Source organism: Triticum dicoccoides, chromosome 1A (genome assembly GCF_002162155.2).
Source record: "Triticum dicoccoides isolate Atlit2015 ecotype Zavitan chromosome 1A, WEW_v2.0, whole genome shotgun sequence".
Classification (NCBI taxonomy): Eukaryota; Viridiplantae; Streptophyta; class Magnoliopsida; order Poales; family Poaceae; genus Triticum; species Triticum dicoccoides.
The window spans coordinates 165,413,642-165,431,888 of record NC_041380.1 but is presented as its reverse complement, the minus strand read 5'-3'; the positions used below and the strand labels follow the sequence as shown (position 1 = coordinate 165,431,888).

The window sequence follows — 18,247 nt, the reverse complement described above, 5'->3', positions numbered from 1 at the left end:
CGTGGGCCCCCAGTTGCTCCGCCGACGTACTTCTTCCTCCTATATATACCCACGTACCCCCAAACGATCAGATACGGAGCAAAAACCCTAATTCCACTGTCGTAACTTTCTATATCCACGAGATCCCATCTTGGGGCCTGTTTCGGAGCTCCGCCGGAGGGGGCATCAATCACGGAGGGCTTCTTCATCAACACCATAGCCCCTCCGATGAAGTGTGAGTAGTTTACCTCAGACCTACGGGTCCATAGTTAGTAGCTAGATGGCTTCTTCTCTCTTTTTGGATCTCAATACAATGTTCTCCCCCTCTCTTGCTATTTGATGTAATCTTCTTTTTGCGGTGTGTTTGTTGAGACCGATGAATTGTGGGTTTATGATCAAGTCTATCTATGAATAATATTTGAATCTTCTCTGAATTCTTTTATGTATGATTGGCTATCTTTGCAAGTCTCTTTGAATTATTAGTTTGGTTTGGCCTACTAGATTGATCTTTCTTGCAACGGGAGAAGTGCTTAGCTTTGGGTTCAATCTTGCGGTGTCCTTTCCCGGTGACAGTAAGGGCAGCAAGGCACGTATTGTATTATTGCCATCGAGGATAACAAGATGGGGTTTTCTTCATATTGCATGAGTCTATCCCTCTACATCATGTCATCTTGCTTAAGGCATTACTCTGTTTTTAACTTAATACTCTAGATGCATGCTGGATAGCGGTCGATGAGTGGAGTAATAGTAGTAGATGCAGGCAGGAGTCGGTCTACTTGTCTCGGACGTGATGCCTATATACATGATCATACCTAGATATTCTCATAACTATGCTCAATACTGTCAATTGCTCAACAGTAATTTGTTCACCCACCGTAGAATACTTATGCTCTCGAGAGAAGCCACTAGTGAAACCTATGGCCCCGGGGTCTATCTTTATCATATCGATCTCCTACTACTTAGTTATTTACTTTGCCATTTACTTTGCCTTTATTTTACTTTGCATCTTTATCATAAAAATACCAAAAATATTATCTTATCATATCTATCAGATCTCACTCTCGTAAGTGGCCCTATAGGGATTGACAACCCCTATTTGCGTTGGTTGCGAGGATTTATTTGTTTTGTGCAGGTGCGAGGGACTCGCGCGTAGCCTCCTACTAGATTGATACCTTGGCTCTCAAAAACTGAGGGAAATACTTACGCTACTTTGCTGCATCATCCCTTCCTCTTCGGGGAAAACCAACACAGTGCTAAAAGAGGTAGCAGCGACCTATGTCCATCTAGAGGTATCAGATGCTTTGTTGGTGGCGTTACGAGACGCCTCCATCGTTGACGAACACCGTGCCCTTATGGGTGCGGTGATTGAGAAGATTTAGTCAACTGAGAGTGGACTGAACGAAGCCTGTATCAGCCTTATAAGAGGCTTTGAGGTATGTTTTATAAGTTGCCGAAGAGTGTCATAGTATAGAAAGTAGCCCCTGATACACTGTTCGGTGAAAGAAAGAACCGGACAGGGGATCACATCGATGATCACAGGAAGACTCATTGAATGATATTGATTTCTCTTCTGTTTCAAGCAGATACCTATAGCGGCTGCTGCTTCTCGTACTGCGGAGATCTCTGGACTGAATCAAAGTCTGGAGCGGGCCATAGAAGAAATTGACCGATTGAAAATGCAGTTGAGGGATAAACAAGGTGTGCACAAGCGCTATGCGCATTTATTGTGAAATAAATGTTCAGTATGAAATAAGCCGCATAATTTGTGCTAGGGGTTATGACCGAAGTCGAGGCCCTCAAAAGGGCCATTGTCGAGGCCGAGGAAAAGGCGGCCACGGAGCGGACTCTTCGTGAGAAACATGAGGCCAGAGTTATTAGAGCTAAGCAGGAGCTGCAAGAGGCCGTAAGTAAATGTGAGACCTTGGAGCAGAGTTTAACGGAGAAAGAGTCCGAACTCACCAAGGCGCGTCAAGCCACGAGCTATGCCCGGGGGGAAACCCAAAGTGCCCTGCAGGGGATCCAAGAGGTGAGGAAGATCGCGACGGGTAAGGCTTTTCCCATGTAAAGCAAGTATTTGAAGGGAAAACTATGTTTCTGATTGTGAATCCGGACTTCTCAGGTGTATTTGCCGAGCTACCTCACAGCATATCAAATGCCGCTCAATTCTACTGAGCCGAAGGAAGGAACACCGCCGATAAGCTCTTTTGGTCGCAGTATTTGGCGCCGAATTATCCGGTGCCTTTTGCCGATCAACTGAAACAGCTGATCGAACTGCATAAGGCGGCGGAACTAGCCATGAAGGATATGGTTATCCGAGCCGATTCCAAGCAGCTACTTCGGGCTTGTGAGGCGGCTTGTAAGCGCCTGCCCTCGACTTGACATCATCAAGCGGTCGGTCTGTATAGAAGGAGCGTGAATGGCCTTCGCCCTTGCAAAGGTGCACTGGGGGAAGATGGATGCAGAAAAGCTAGTGACCGAGGGACCGCCAGAGGGGAAGGAGCACCGCAAGCCCGAATTATATTATAAGAGTGTCTTGAAAGGATCCTACCTTGCAGCGGAGCTATGCACCAAGGACATTATATTTCCATGAATGTCGATCATGTTGTCCTTTGTAATGTTTGAACAAGGTCGTTTATATGTCGCTTGTTATATAAAACTTTACCCTTATGTGCGGCCGTTTTTATGTTAAAACTGAGAGTTGGCCAGTCATGGGCTTCTGCCCCCATGTAAGAAGTACGGGGGTGTTCGGGATAAACCTGAGCACTCTTTATCCCAGTTTTGGGTCCTCCTAAGGAGGTGCTCAGCACAACGAACCAAGCAATTGGACTATAGGGCTTTATCACTCTCACTTAGCCATAGGAGCTTTAGTATGGTCAGCGCAGCCCCTTGTGTTCGGAAGACCGTACTAGGGGCTCTATAAGCACCTGATCGGAAAAAAAGCCGATCCATCGCACGCTGCATTGGTTATGGCATTATGCGGGAGAAATCCTTAAAAAAAATTGTGACCGCTCGAACAGCTGACCAGCACTCGCCGTATCATGACAGTCAGTTTTCGGATTTCTCTACTGAGGTGATCATCCGGAAGAACCGGGACACAATCACAGTAGTTCTCCCAGTCCTACCTTAGCCAATATAGCGGAACGTAAGGTACCAAAACAGGGAGCCGGGTAAACCCAACTATTGACCCAAGACATGATTCGGGCTGATGCATATAATGCTATAGGTTCGGGGTGCCAAACTTCCATGAAGGTGTTCAGACTTTTATTGCCGTGTTACGGGAAAAACGAAGCCCCTAGCATATTTAAGGCATATCGTTGTGTACAGATGCCACTTGATGAAATGATTTTGATAAGAAATAATCAGCAGGTAAACGTCATATAAATCCACATGTTGTATTTGAATAATATGTCTATGCGTATGGGTACAAGTAATGTGGTAAAAATGAGTTGTGATGGCAGAACCTGCTATGACCAGGGGGGAGAGGTTGAGTGCGGATCTGTATTATAGCCGGACGTTCACTTCGGGGAATGTCTAAGGATCCCCTGATGCGTTCAAGATGCCTCCGTGGAGTCCGTCCTGGTCGGTGCAAAGGTGAACCTACGAAGGAAATATAAGAAATGTTTGCGTGCCGGAGGGCGGTTGAACCACTGAGTTCGGCATGTCATGGCCTTCGCCGGAGTGTTTAGTTGAGCTCTGGACGAGCCATGGTATCCTTCCGCAAAGTAGTTCGGAGCCCCTTGACGGTGTCCGGGAGCCTAGACGTCGACTCGAGGTTCGGCTGCAAGGTGCTGCTCGTTGTTTCTGCTGCAAAGGCAGTGATGTATTTGTTGGTGCCGAAGGAAGGTTTGGCCTTGCCATGAACCGTGATGACACCGCGTGGACCGGGCATTTTGAGCTTATGGTAGGCATAATGTGGCACCGCGTTGAATCGAGCGAACGCAGTTCGCCCGAGCAGTGCTTGATAGTCACTGCGGAAAGGGGCGATTTCGAAGATTAACTCTTCGATACGGTAATTTTCTAGTGATCCGAAGATTACCTCGAGGGCAATGGAGCCTGTACAGCTAACCTCCATACCTGGTATGATGCCTCTAAAAGTGGCTTTAGTGGGCTTGAGCGCTGAATGATCGATGCCCATCTTGCGCACTGTGTCCTGGTAAAGCAGATTTAAACTTCTACCTCAGTCCATAAGGACTCGAGTGAGGCGAAACCCGTCTACTATTGGGTCGAGGATTAGTGCGGCTGGATTGCCCTGATTGGCGTTAACCGGATGATCCATGCGGTTGAAGGTGACAGGCCTTAGCTTATATTGTGGGACGGCTAGTTCCGTTGAGCCGCCATCCCTAAGGGTGCATATCTGGTCCAAGTTGGCAATTTGGGTGGTTTTTACCACATTACCGATTGAATATGGGGGGGATTTATTTTGTCCTCCTGTGTTCGGTGATCTGGGCTCTTCGTTGCTATTGTCACTTTGAGACCCCTCTACGTCTTTGGCGCCTGCCTTGCCGGCTTGTTTGAAGACCTAGCATTCTCTGTTGGTATGGGTGGCTGGCGTTTCTGGGGTGCCATGAATTTGGCATTGGCGGGCGAGTATGCGGTCTAGACTGGATGGACCCGGATTTGTATTTTTGGGTGTCCCTTTCCGCTGGCTGGACTTTGAGCCCCTGAACCCGGCATTAACTGCCGTATTTTTGGCGTTTTCACCATATTTGTGGTGCTTGTGTTTGTTGCGTCGTGGTTTGCCGTTGCTATCACTGGCTTCTGATATGCCAGGTTTGCTTGTTGTATTGGTACTACAAGCCAACCAGCTATCTTCGCCCACACAAAAGTGGGTCATAAGTGTCGTGAGGGCTGCCATGGATTTTGGCTTCTCTTGGCCAAGGCGCCGGGCGAGCCATTCGTCACGGATATTGTGCTTAAATGCCGCTAAGGCCTCTACATCCGGACAATCGAAAATTTGGTTCATCTTGGTTAGGAACCGGGTCTAGAATTTCCTGGCCGATTCCCCTGGCTGCTGAGTCATATGGCTTAAATCGTCAGCGTCCGGCGGTCGCACATAAGTGCCCTGGAAATTGTCCAGGAATGCCTCTGCCAGGTTCTCCCAACTTCCGGTGGAGTTTTCCGGCAAGCTATTGAACCAATGCCGAGCCGGCCCTTTGAGTTTTAGTGGGAGATACTTGATGGCATGTAGGTCATCCCCGCGGGACATGTGAATGTGGAGGAAGAAGTCTTCTATCCATATCGCGGGGTCTGTAGTACCATCGTATGATTCGATGTTTATGGGCTTAAACCCTTCTGGGAATTTGTGATCCATTACTTCATCAGTGAAGCATAAGGGGTGTGCGGCGCCTCTGCGCCGGGCTATATCGCGACGCGGTTCATATGAGTCTTGTCTGCCGTGTTCGGCTCGGCCGGGTTTGCTTATAGTGTATCCGGCGTGATGATCACCGCCGCGTATTGGTGCGCCCCCGTGATCCATAGATCAATCTTGCATGTTTTGCCTTGTTTTCCAATACGTCTCGCAGGTCCCGCGTGTTGCCCCGGGCCTTGATATTTTTGTTTGATTGGCGATGGGGTGCGGGCTTGACTTCTGGCTGAAATGCCTTTCTGTCTTGGCCACGAGGTGGTCCGTCAGCTGCATCATATGTTGGTGATGCGGGTTTCAATGCTTCCTCCTCGAGGTGAGGTAGCAACCTGCGCTTTGGGTAACTCTTGGAGGGGCGCTCGAGTTCGTATTCCTCGGCCGCAAGGACTTTGGTCCATCTGTATGCTAGCAAGTCTTGATCAGCTTGAAGCTATTGTTGCTTTTTCTTCAAGCTATGTGTTGTGTCCATAAGCCGGCGCTTGAAGCACTCCTGCTTGACGGGATCCTCAGGCACGATAAATTCTTCATCGCCGAGGCTCACCTCGTCTTCGGAGAGAGGCATGTAATTTTCCTCCTCCGATTCTCCATCTGTTGCCTGCTCTGGAGGGCTAGCTTGTTCACCCTCCCGCTCTACATCATGCTGGAGGGGATTGTTGTTGTCTTCGGCACTATCCGGAGTGTTATTGTCTCTTGTGCCAGTATCACTACTTTTGCTATGGCGGGACTTAGAGCAGCGCCACTGACGTTGGCGCTTGGGTTGCTTCTTGGAGGGGTCATCCTCCGCTGTCTCGTCGCCATTGCCTTCTTTGGGGGTGTCCACCATGTATATATCATATGACGAGGAGGCAGTCCAACGCCCTGTGGGCGGTGGTTCCGATTCGTCTCCTGCATCATCGTCCATACCGTCGATGTCTTCGGAGTCGAAGTCGAGCATGTCGGTTAAATCGTCGACAGTGGCTACTAAGTGGGTGGTGGGTGGGCAGCGAATTTCTTCGTCGTCTGCATCCCATTCTAGCCGGGCATAGTTCGGCCAAGGTTCTCCTGACAAGGAGAGAGACCTTAATGAATTTAGCACATCGCCGAAAGGCGAGTGCTGAAAGATATCCGCGGAGGTGAACTCCATGATTGGCGCCCAATCGGATTTGATAGGCACGGATGCAGACGGCTCGGAGTCCGTGGCCAGATATGAATCCAGTGGTTTGGCAACACGGCTCTCGTAAGGGGTGAAGTCAGTATCCGGCTCCATCGCCACTGAGAGTGCGGCCTCCATGGCGGGGTCTATCCCTCCGTCCTCGGATGGCGCAATTTGCTCCGGATTGAAGGCCGGAGTAGTTGCAGATACAATCTCCCGAACACTGTCCGATGGCAGAATTACGTCATGCTCGTCGTGATTTTGTGGCGCACCTGACATGGGCTCGAATCCGTCGAAGATCAAGTCTCCGCGGATGTCGATAGTGTAGTTTAAGTTTCCGAACCTGACCTGATGGCCAGGGGCGTAGCTCTCGATCTACTCCAGATGGCCAAGCAAATTGGCCTGCAGTGTGAAGCCGCCAAATGTGAAGGTCTGTCTGGGGAGGAAAACCTCACCCTGGACCGCATCGTTACCAATGATCGAAGGGGCAATCGAGCCTTACGGTGACGGCACAGTGGAACTCTCAATGAAAGCACCAATGTCGGTGTCAAAACCGGCGGATCTCGGGTAGGGGGTCCCGAACTGTGCGTCTAAGGAGGATGGTAACAGGAGGCGGGGGACACGATGTTACCCAGGTTCGGGCCCTCTTGATGGAGGTAATATCCTACGTCCTGCTTGATTGATATTGATGGTATGAGTATTACAAGAGTTGATCTACCACGAGATCGTAGAGGCTAAACCCTAGAAGCTAGCCTATGGTATGATTGTCTGTTGTCCGACGGACTAAACCCTCCAGTTTATATAGACACCGGAGGGGGCTAGGGTTACACAGAGTCGGTTACAAGGGAGTATATTTACATATACGTATTGCCAAGCTTGCCTTACACGCCAAGGAAAGTCCCATCCGGACACGGGATGAAGTCTTCAATCTTGTATCTTCATAGTCCAACAGTCCGGCCAAAGGATATAGCCCGGCTGTCCGGAAACCCCCTAATCTAGGACTCCCTCATTCCCCATCTCCATAAGTAGCAAGTACACCTAATGTTTTTGGTATTTCGTGTTTCATATCCATAACTATAGATGGAGAAGAACTTAGAACAACAAATAAAATCTATTTAGCGATAAAGCGAACAAGCACACACGAGAATATTCACCCCACACTATTGCTCCCCGGCAATGGCGCCAGAAAAAGGTCTTGATAACCCACAAGCATAGGGGATCAGTTGTACCCTCTTTCAATAAGTAATAGTGTCGAACCCAACGAGGAGCTAAAGGTAGAACAAATATTCCCTCAAGTTCTATCGACTACCGATACAACGCACACTTAACATTCGCTTTAGCTAGAACAAGTATGAAACTAGAAGTACATTGTAGGTGTTGTAGGATAGGTTTGCAAGATAATAAAGAGCACGTAAATAGAAAATAGGGGCTGTTTAGATAAATAAACAATTAAGTTAGTATAGCGAGTGTGGAAAAGTGGTGGTAGGAGTTTCGGAATTGTCCCTAAGCAATTGACTACGTTACTAGACCTATAGCAAGTTTTATGTGGGAGAGGCCACTGCTAACATTTCATCCCTTACTTGGAATTCTAATGATTGGAACTATTAGCAAGCATCTGCAACTACTAACGTTCATTAAGGTAAAACCCAACCATAGCATTAAGATATATTGGTCCCCCTTCAATCTCGTATGCATCAATTTCTATGCTAGGCTGAAGCTGCTATCACCCTTGCCCTCCAATACATAGTCCTATCAACATACAACTAACCCTATGGTGTGATCCACACGCGCGCTCATATGATGGGCACCAAAGAACAGCAACATAACCACAAGCAAATTAAACCAATCATAGCAATTCACCAATCACCGATAGGAGCACAAAAATCTACTCAAGCATCATAGGATGGCAACACATCATTGGATAATAATATGAAGCATAAAGCACCATGTTCAAGTAGAGGGTACAATGGGTTGTGGGTGAGTGGATCGCTGAATATAGATGGGGGAAGGTGATGGAGGTGTTGGTGAAGATGACGGAGTTGTTGGAGTAGATCGCCGTCACACGATGATTGTCGCGGCGGCGTTCCGGCGCCACCGGGAGAGAGGGGAGAGAGACACCCTCCTCCTCCTTCTTCCTTGACCTCCCCCTAGATGGGAGGAGGGTTTCCCCTCTGGTCCTTGGCCTCCATGGCGGCGGAGGGGCGAGAGCCCCTCCGAGATTGGATCCGTCTCTCTGTTTCTGCGTTATATTTTCTAGCCTTTCACCGTTTCTTAAATTCCTGGAGATCTGTAACTCTGATTGAGCTGAAATTTTAACATGATTTTTATCCAGATATTATCTTTCTTGCGGCTAAAGAAGGGCACCAACTGCCTTACGGGGTGGCCACAAGCCTCCCAGGCGCGCCCAGGGTAGGGGCGCGCCCCTAGGGCTTGTGGGCCCGTCGGGCATCGTCTTGCGTTGATTCCAATTCCCCAAAATCACATATATTCCAAAAAACATACTTAAGTTTTTATCACGTTTGGAATTCGTTTGGTATGGATACTCTGCGAAACAAAAAACATGCAACAAACAGGAACTGGCACTGGGCACTGGATCAATATGTTAGTCCCAAAAATAGTATAAAAAGTTGCCAAAAGTATATGAAAGTTGTAAAATATTGGCATGAAACAATCAAAAAAATTATAGATACGATGAAGACGTATCACCTGTGCACCTTCCTAATTGGCGGGGCACCTCCTCCTTTACGCGGCGAAGGAATGTTCGGGGTGGTTACACGGGGGAAGGGGACACTGGTTCCAGCTTGACGCACCGAAGCAGTGGCAACGCAGGCTCCACCTTAGCATGGTGGCCATGTGAGGGAAGCGCCGGACCGCAGTACCTAAGCGACCACTCAATCAGGATCTCCATTTGTGCCTAGTAATCCTCATCCATTGCTGCCACATCTGCTAGGAGGTGCGGCTGTTGTGGCTCTTGCTCCTCCTTGTTGCTAGAGGAAATGGCGATCTCCTCCTTCTCGAAGGAGTTGGTCCCCGTGAAGGTTGATGGCCCTGGAGAGAGACGTCGGCGGCGTCATGATCCGTCTCAAACGTATCTATAGTTTTTGATTATTTCATGCTATATGTATATCACTTTGGCATAGTTTTGACACCAATTTATATTTACTTTTACCGACTAAACTATTAATTTAGTGCCCATTGCCAGTTGTTGTTTTTGGACTTTGCACAAAAATAAAATTTATTAGATTAAAAAACCAAAAAAATACCAGCAAAAATTTTAAGTCCAGAAGGTTCCGGAGGTTACCGACATAGGCCAGAGGGCTGCATGTTGGAAATATGCCCTAGAGGCAATAATAAAGTGGTTATTTTTATATTTCCTTAATCATGATAAAGATTTATTATTCATGCTATAATTATATTGATCGGAAACTTAAATACATGTGTGAATACATAAGCAAATACCAAGTCCCTAGTAAGCCTCTACTAGACTAGCTCGTTGATCAAAAGATGGTTAAGTTTTCCTGGCCATAGACCTGAGTTGTCATTTGATAACAGGATCACATCATTAGGAGAATGATGTGATGGACAAGACCCATCCGTTAGCTTAGCATATGATCGTTCAGTTTATTGCTACTGCTTTCTTAATGTCAAATACATATTCCTTCAACCATGAGATCATGCAACTCCCGGATACCGGAGGAATACCCTGTGTGCTATCAAACATCACTTTGTAACTGGGTGATCATAAAGGTGCTCTACAGGTATCTCCGAAGGTGTTCGTTGAGTTGGCGTGAATCGAGATTGAGATTTGTCACTCCGTATGGCGGAGAGGTATCTCTGGGCCCTCTCGATAACACAACATCACAAGAAGCTTGCAAGCGAAGTGACTAAAGAGTTGGTTACAAGATGATGTATTACGGAACGAGTAAAGAGACTTGCCGGCAACGAGATTGAACTAGGTATGGAGATACCGACGATTGAATCTCGGGCAAGTAACATACCCACGGACAAAGGGAGTTGCGTATGTTGTCATAAAGGTTCGATCGATAAAGATCTTGGTAGAATATGGAGGAACCAATATGGGCATCCAGATCCCGCTATTGCTTATTGACTGGAGAAGCGTCTCGGTCATGTCATCATTCTCGAAGCCATAGGGTCCGCACGCTTAACGTTTGCTGATGATATAGTATTATATGAGTTATGTTTGGTGACTGAATATTGTTCGGAGTCCCGGATGAGATCACAGACATGACGAGGAGCTCCGGAATGGTCCGAAGGTAAAGATTGATATATAGGATGATAGTATTTGGTCTCCTGAAGGGTTTCAGAATGCACCGAAGTATTATCAGATTACCGGAAGGAGTTCCGGAAGGCCACAAGAGCTTATTGGGCCAAACGGTCCAACGAGGGAGGGCACACCAGCCCACATGGGGCTGGCGTGCCCCCACCTCATGGCCGTCGGCCCTAGGGAAGGAAAGAGGGGGCGCCTAAGGTATGCTCCCTAGTGGCAGCCGCCGCCGGCCCCCCTCCTGCCTTCTCCTCCACTCCATAGGAAGGAAAGGGGGGAGGCGCCAGGGCAAGCGCCTAGGGCAGTCACCGGCCCCTTGGGGCGCGCCCTAGGGCTGCCTCCCCTCCCCCTCCACCTATATATGTGTGAGGACGGGAGGGGACGTCACACATCACGATTCCCAAGCCATGTGTCGGCGCCCCCTCTCCCTCTAGTTCGTCCTCCACTTCTAAACCGTTGTGCTTAGCGAAGCCCTGCGGAAAAGTTTCATCACCACCGTCACCACGCCATCATGCTGCCGGAACTCATCTACTACTTCGTCTCTCTTGCTGGATCGAGAAGGCGAGGATGTCATCGAGCTGAACGTGTGCTGAACACGGAGTTGACATGCGTTCAGTGCTTGATCGGTACGGATGTGAAGTTGTACGACTACATCAACCGCGTTGATACACGCTTCCGCTTAGCGATCTACAAGGGTATGTAGATGTTCTCCCCCTCTCGTAGCTATGCATCTCTATGGATAGATCTTGCGTGTGCGTAAATTTTTTTCGTTTTTCATACAACGTTCCCCAACACTGCATGTGGCCCCATGGGCCCTAGGGGTGGGTGTGGGCATGCCGTGTGGCCCTAGGTCTTCGTTCGACCGCCTCTCGTTTCTCATGCCTTAACAATCTCATTATTTTACACGACTTTCGTGTTGTACGTTTCTGTTTCATGTGATGGTTTACAATTGGAGTGGTTTCTTTCTATTCTCATTGATCATCGTCAACCTTGCCATAAGGACTGACATGTCATGACCGCCGCTGCCACCGGCGTCTTTCCTCTCGGCCTCCTCGCCCCATGGCCTAGTACACTAACGCCGCCATCACGCGCACACTACAGTTTTCCTCCCAACCTCTACCCCGCCCTCCTCGTGGACTCCCCCTACGGCAACAACGCGCAACTGGTTCGACGCGCCACCGACAGGATGCTCGCCTGCGACTGCATGCTCATCACGTTGGACGCGGCGCCGCGGCCACCATGCACCGCAATCGCCGAGATGCTCTAGGATAACTATGTGTGTCATGTGTAATTGTTAACTCTTAATGATGTTCAGTGTATGCAACTAAACACCGTACAGTGCATCAACCCAGCTAAGTGGACCCACCAAACACCGCAAAAAAAATTGCTTCCCTAATCATCCTATATGCAGCCTACTAAACAACATGGAGAACATGATTTTTACCCTGCATAAACTCAGCCAGACCTAAATGGGTCACAGATGCAAGGAGGCAAAAAAACGGTGCATGTAACCAAACACGCTCCATATCAATCAACTGGATGTGAGCTATAAATCATGAATTGCTACCGATTGCTACCGAGTCTGACTCGAGAAAAAATTTAGCTTTTCCATGACATTGTTACAAAGGTACAGAAATGAACCTTACACTACAAGTGTGATGATTTCCAGTAGAACCTCTATGGGATGTTGTCTTTTATCCTTTTTTTTCCAACAGAAATCAGAACTACGTATGAATGTGGACACAATGAGTAGTCCATTTGAAGAAGAAAAATTGTAATGAATGATATAGTGTGTTAGCATGGCGGCTCTAGCTTAAATTAACTTCTTTTGTCCTTGTTATCCTTTGAAGCCTTTGGGTTATCATCAATAGATGATAAGGGGATTCTGTTGATCACAAATACTAACGCAGCACCAATCAAAGCACCCGAGACATGGGCAATGTTGTTTACTTGAAGTGCGGCGCCTGTTATGGTAGTTGCACGTGCAGCTTCCATGACCTGTAAGAGCAAAACAGGGGTTAATCAAGAGTGTCTGCTTGGTATACCAAAAAAAAGGCAGCCCAGTGCACCTAGCTCCCGCTTGCGCAGGGTCCTACCACTTTTCCGGGACTCAAACCCATGACCTCATGGTCACAAGGCAACAACCTTACTGCTGCGCCAAGACTCCCCTTTGGTATACAAATTAGCAAAATACTCCCTCCATATCAAAATATAAGATGTTTTTGTAGGCTAGTTTAGCCAACAAAAACGTCTTATATTTTGGTACAGAGGTAGTAGTAAATAAATACGTAAACATCAAACGCCTGTTTAGAATTCAGGAAGTCTTCAGGAATCAGTTCATCTGCATATGAACTTATAATCAATCATTCCTGTAGTCCCTACTGTCAAATATCCTAGCATTTCATTATCTAGAAATATATCCGAGTATTTTTAGTCATGATGGGCGGGAAAACATGGCAATCCTTTTTTTAAGAGAACATCAATCCTGGATGGTTTGTCCTGTAATATAGTGATTCGTGACATTGTGAATGTATGATGAATTTGAAGGATTGTAATTTTGTGATAGTTCATGACGCTATCTCTTTTTTCAGTAAAAATCCAAGGTCAATATGGAACTTCTTTCAGAGGTTTTCCCTTGAAGGGAAATGGAACTATGAATATTTAGGGAGTAATACAATGAATAGGCGGCAGTGAACAACCCCACCTGCAGATGTATTTATTTCATCGCTGTAACTAAGATATGTTCAACAAATAAACGTCGAGTCAGGCAACAACAAATAGAGGATTCCCCGCAAGATAGTGTAGTATTTACCTTGTCAACAACAAATTGACCAAGGATAAGGACCTCAAGAATCTTTCTCCAGTCCCAGGACATCTGTTGCAATAAAGGAGCAACACAAAGATTGGTAAAAGTTATATGAGATTAGTGCTCATCCAAAGAAATACTCTGGAACAGATCAAGATTAGGTATAATCACCTTTACCAGTACACTAATTGTGAAAAGGCCAAAAACAGCCCCAGATGCTCCAAGCGACACAGATGACGTTGGAAGAACTAACCATGAAATCAAGTTTGCTCCAGCACCAGTCAAAATATAAGACATCCACAGTGCGAAGTTACCTTCCTCCTCTTCTACAAGCTTTCCTGTATATTTAGATGATAACTAGGCATCCTTTAACAAAACTACAAGCATCAAGCAAAGCATTGCTTCATGTACCAAACTCACCAAAAATGTACACAAAGAACAGATTGCTTGAAAGGTGGTTCCTGTAATGGATTACAGATAACTGAATAAGTGGAAATTATACATTGCCCCGAAAGAATGTTAAACACTTACAGTTACTGATATATCAGTACAATAGTTTGTTAGTTACTATTTGTTTGCATTTACAGAGGGAACTAAAATGGAAAGAAACATATTTATAAATATATACAAAAATGCAATCCGCAACAAGTTAAACTGACCAGTTAGCATGGCAAAACGTTGATGTCACAAACTGATACCAAGACGGGAATGCATGGTACAGGTAGAGTGCCTTTATCTGCCGGATCTGAAATGCAAAGCAAAGGTAACAAAAATCAACAAATAAAAATGTGTCCTCAGTTTTCATCCAACTAGTAATATATCCTCACATAGTAATATAAATAGTAGACACGTGTTCATAATTTTTGGGATATAAATTCGGTAATTTGAAGATAAATTCAGTATTGAATAAAAAATTATGATCACAAGTTCACATCATTGTCTGTGCCATTGTTCATTTCTTCAGGGTGTTCTTGCAATTGAACAGCCATAGTACTTGAAAATTTATGGCCAATTAGATTGAAATACATAATTCAACAACTCGTACAGTGCATCTCGCATCACTCTGGTTTATGCAGATGTTCTACTAGCATATAACACCAGTACTCGAGGGCCTACATGGATTTCTGCACATTGAAATAGCCAAGAGATTGCAATGGTACCTGTAACAAGTGGTCTGCAACATAGAGTCCAAAATTAAGCAGCAAGATCCAGAATATGGCATTGGCACTACCACCCTGCTGCTTCTTGTCCTTGGCGAGCTCCAATTCGGACACCAAATCTGATCACATGTCCAAAGACAAAGGAAAAAAACACTCAGAGAACAATTCACACAGCTGCAATCTGCTTACGTCTTAGGAGCAAGGAAGAAGAGGAGGGCTCACCTGAGCGCCGCATTCCGCAGCGGAGCAGGTCGCGGCGGGCGGCGGCGACTCCCGCCACCAATCGGCGTGTGATGGAGATGGAGGGGACATGGCGCCGGGGCATGGAGGGGGCAGGGGAAGGGAGTGGCTTCGAGAACGTCCCCGAAGGCGCGGGTAGGAGAAGCAGCAGCTGCTGCGCCATGGCTCGTTTCTTCCTCAACTCTGTTTTCCCCCTTTTTCTTAGCCCTCTGTGTGGGTTTTTTCGAGATGAGGGACTTATTAGCAAGAAGAGGGTTCCGGTGCCAGCGAAGATTATTCAGCAAAGCTGTTCTGTTCCATCCGTGCGATGGAGGTCAGGAATGTATAGGAACATACCGCTTTTTTCTCGTGGAAACATTCTGTCCTTTTTTTTTTTTTGACAAACTTTTGTTCTATTCCTCAAACATCATGACAGTACAAGGCAGATCGACACCGCTGCCGGCAGGAGGCCGAGAAAGCCTAATACAGGAGTTGCTTGTGGGAGGAGTATGGAGATAAACGTTTTGTGACTACCCAACCGTAATTGATAAAAAAAAAGATTCACGCGCAGAAAAAATGATAAAAGGTTTGACACATACAGCTTTCTTTAGCTAACTACTCCTTCCCTTCAAAATTTTAAGATGCTTCGGATATTTTAATATGAACTACATACGAACTGAAATGAGTTAACAAATGTATTAAACATATTTATGTAGATTCAGAAAAAAGAAGTCAAAACATCTTATATTTGTGAACGGATGGAGCGGATGATATCCATTGTCGAAATATTATGCAATATATTTTAGTGAGAACAGAATATAAATATTTAAAGTAATAATAGGAGAACTAAAATTGAAAATAAACATGTCACGGCTAGTTGATGATAATGTATTAGCCTAGCAGCCAAACATTGCATGTCATCATGTTTAATTCCAATAAAACTTGAAATTGAGATAATCCAAAGCCACGAGTTAAAGGGCAGGAACCCCCAAACTTTGCTCAATGTACCCAAAATGCACTTCTCAAAACTCAAGGTTTAGGCATGAACTCGTATGTATATATGTGGGTCCACCCTAAGTTTTTGGATTTAAAAGGAATTACTTTTGGGCTTTGAATTTAATCCACATTGTATTTTAATTTAGTTTGTATTTCTAAAAAGCAATAATAAAACCACAAAAAAATTGAAAATTATTATGTGATCTTCGAATGGTCCATAGTTTGGCACATGAACATTCTCAAAATACTTGGTGTTGTTTGGAATCTCCAAAATATTTAAAAACAACACCCACTTATTTAAAACGGATAATAAAAGGAAACTTCAATGTAGCACTAGGCCACACTGTGTAGTCCAGCCTCCCAGCCCAGCCCACAAGGGACAGGACCATCTTCAATCTCGTGTGAGGCGACCACCAAGCGTGTGCGCCCGCTGCTTCGTGCCACCTCCTGCTTCCCCAGCACCGTAGAGGCATGTGATAAGATTGCCACATCGCCTGCACCTCTCCCCTTCTCTTCGATTCTTCACCCTTTCTCCATCGTGATATTCCGACGCTCTACCTGAGTTACCGTCGTTGTTAGTCGTTTACGTGGCCACTGGCCAGCCCTGGCCTCGAGACCTTTTCCATCGGATCACCGTGCTACTTGTAATCTGCGTTGGTATTTCCCCGAAGAGGAGGGGATGATGCAGCACAGCAGAGGTAAGTATTCCCCTCGGTTATGAAACCAAGGTTATCAATCCAATAGGAGAACCAAGCAACACTATGTAAACAACACATGCACACAAACAACAAATACTTGCTACCCAATGCGTAAAGGGGTTGTCAATCCCTCAACGGTATTGAGATAGATTAAACTGTATGAGAATTGATAAATAGATCTAACTAAAACACAAAATAAAATAAATAAAATAAAATTGTAGCAAGGTATTTTTTGTTTTAATATATGATAGGAAATAGACCCGGGGGCTATATTTTCACTAGAGGCTTCTCTCGAGAAAATAGCATAGGGTGGGTAAACAAATTGTTGTTGGGCAATTGATAGAAAAGCAAATAATTATGACGATATCCAAGGCAATGATCATGTATATAGGCATCACGTCCAAGATTAGTAGGCTAAAATGATTCTGCATCTACTACTATTACTCCACACATCGACCGCTATGCAGCATGCATCTAGTGTATTAAGTTCATGAAAAAATGGAGTGATGCAATAAGAACAGTGACATGATGTAGACAAGATAAACTCATGTATGAATAAACCCCATCTTGGTACCCTTAATAGCAACGATACATGCGTGTCATGTCTCTTTCTGTCACTGAGATTGAGCACCGCAAGATCGAACCCATCACAAAGCACATCTTCCCATGACAAGATAAATCAATCTAGTTGGCAAAACCAAACCAATAAATAAGAGAAGAAATACGAGGCTATAAAAATCGTGCATAAAAGAGTTTAGAGAAGACTCAAATAATATTTATGGATAGATCTGATCATAAACTCACAATTCATCGGATCCCAACAAACACACCGCAATAAAGAGTTACACCAAATAGATCTCCAAGAACATCAAGGAGAACATTGTATGGAAGATCAAAAAGAGAGAAGAATCCATCTAGCTACTAACTACGAACCTGTAGGTCTGTGGTAAACTACTCATGCATCATCGGAGGGGCAGCAAGGATGATGAAGAACCCCTTCTGTTGGGGAACGCAGTATTTCAAAAAATTTCCTACGATCACGCAAGATCCATCTAGGAGATGCATAGCAATGAGAAGGGGAGAGTATATCTATGTACCCTCGTAGACCGAAAGCGGAAGCAGTTGATGTAGTCGAATGTCTTCGCGATCCAACCGATCAAGTACCGAACGCATGACACCTCCGCGATCTGCACACGTTCAGCTCGGTGACGTCCCTCGTACTCTTGATCCAGTTGAGGCCGAGGGATTGTTTCGTCAGCACGATGGCGTGATGACGGTGATGATGAAGTTACCGACGCAAGGCTTCGCCTAAGCACTACAACGATATGACCGAGGTGGAATTCTATGGAGGGCGGCACCACACACGACTAAACAATCAACTTGTGTGTCTATGGGGTGCCCCCCTCCCCTATATATAAAGGAGGGGAGGAGGAGGGCCGGCCACAAGGGGCGTGCCCAAAGGGGGGATTCCTACTCCTAGTAGGAGTAGGTTTCCCCCTTTCCTAGTCTAATTAGGAGAAAAAGGAAGGAGAGGAGAGGGAGAAGGGAAGAGGGGGCGCCGCCCCCTCCCTAGTCCAATTCATACCAGCCCATGGGGGGTTATGTGGCCA

General features: G+C 46.1%; 1 protein-coding gene across 1 annotated transcript; it reads right to left on the bottom strand.

Annotated features, from left to right (window-relative positions):
• Positions 1-12,298: 12,298 nt before the first annotated feature.
• On the bottom strand, positions 12,299-15,240 carry LOC119368707 (rhomboid-like protein 11, chloroplastic). The gene is made up of 7 exons (XM_037633887.1): positions 14,947-15,240; positions 14,725-14,843; positions 14,224-14,309; positions 13,985-14,025; positions 13,736-13,902; positions 13,571-13,633; positions 12,299-12,756 (listed from the first exon to the last, which is right to left on the bottom strand). Exons 1-7 carry the CDS (start codon positions 15,125-15,127, stop codon positions 12,577-12,579), a joined length of 837 nt encoding a protein of 278 aa, XP_037489784.1. The 5' UTR covers positions 15,128-15,240; the 3' UTR covers positions 12,299-12,576.
• Between the last annotated feature and the right edge of the window lie 3,007 nt (positions 15,241-18,247).

Excerpts from the sequence above, each read along its gene's own strand:
- LOC119368707 (XM_037633887.1), bottom strand. The coding sequence starts at position 15,127 with ATGGCGCAGCAGCTGCTGCTTCTCCTACCCGCGCCTTCGGGGACGTTC. Across the intron at positions 14,310-14,724 it reads TTGCAGACCACTTGTTACAG|ATCCGGCAGATAAAGGCACT; the intron begins GTACCATTGCAA and ends TTTGCATTTCAG. Across the intron at positions 13,634-13,735 it reads CAATTAGTGTACTGGTAAAG|ATGTCCTGGGACTGGAGAAA; the intron begins GTGATTATACCT and ends TTATTGCAACAG.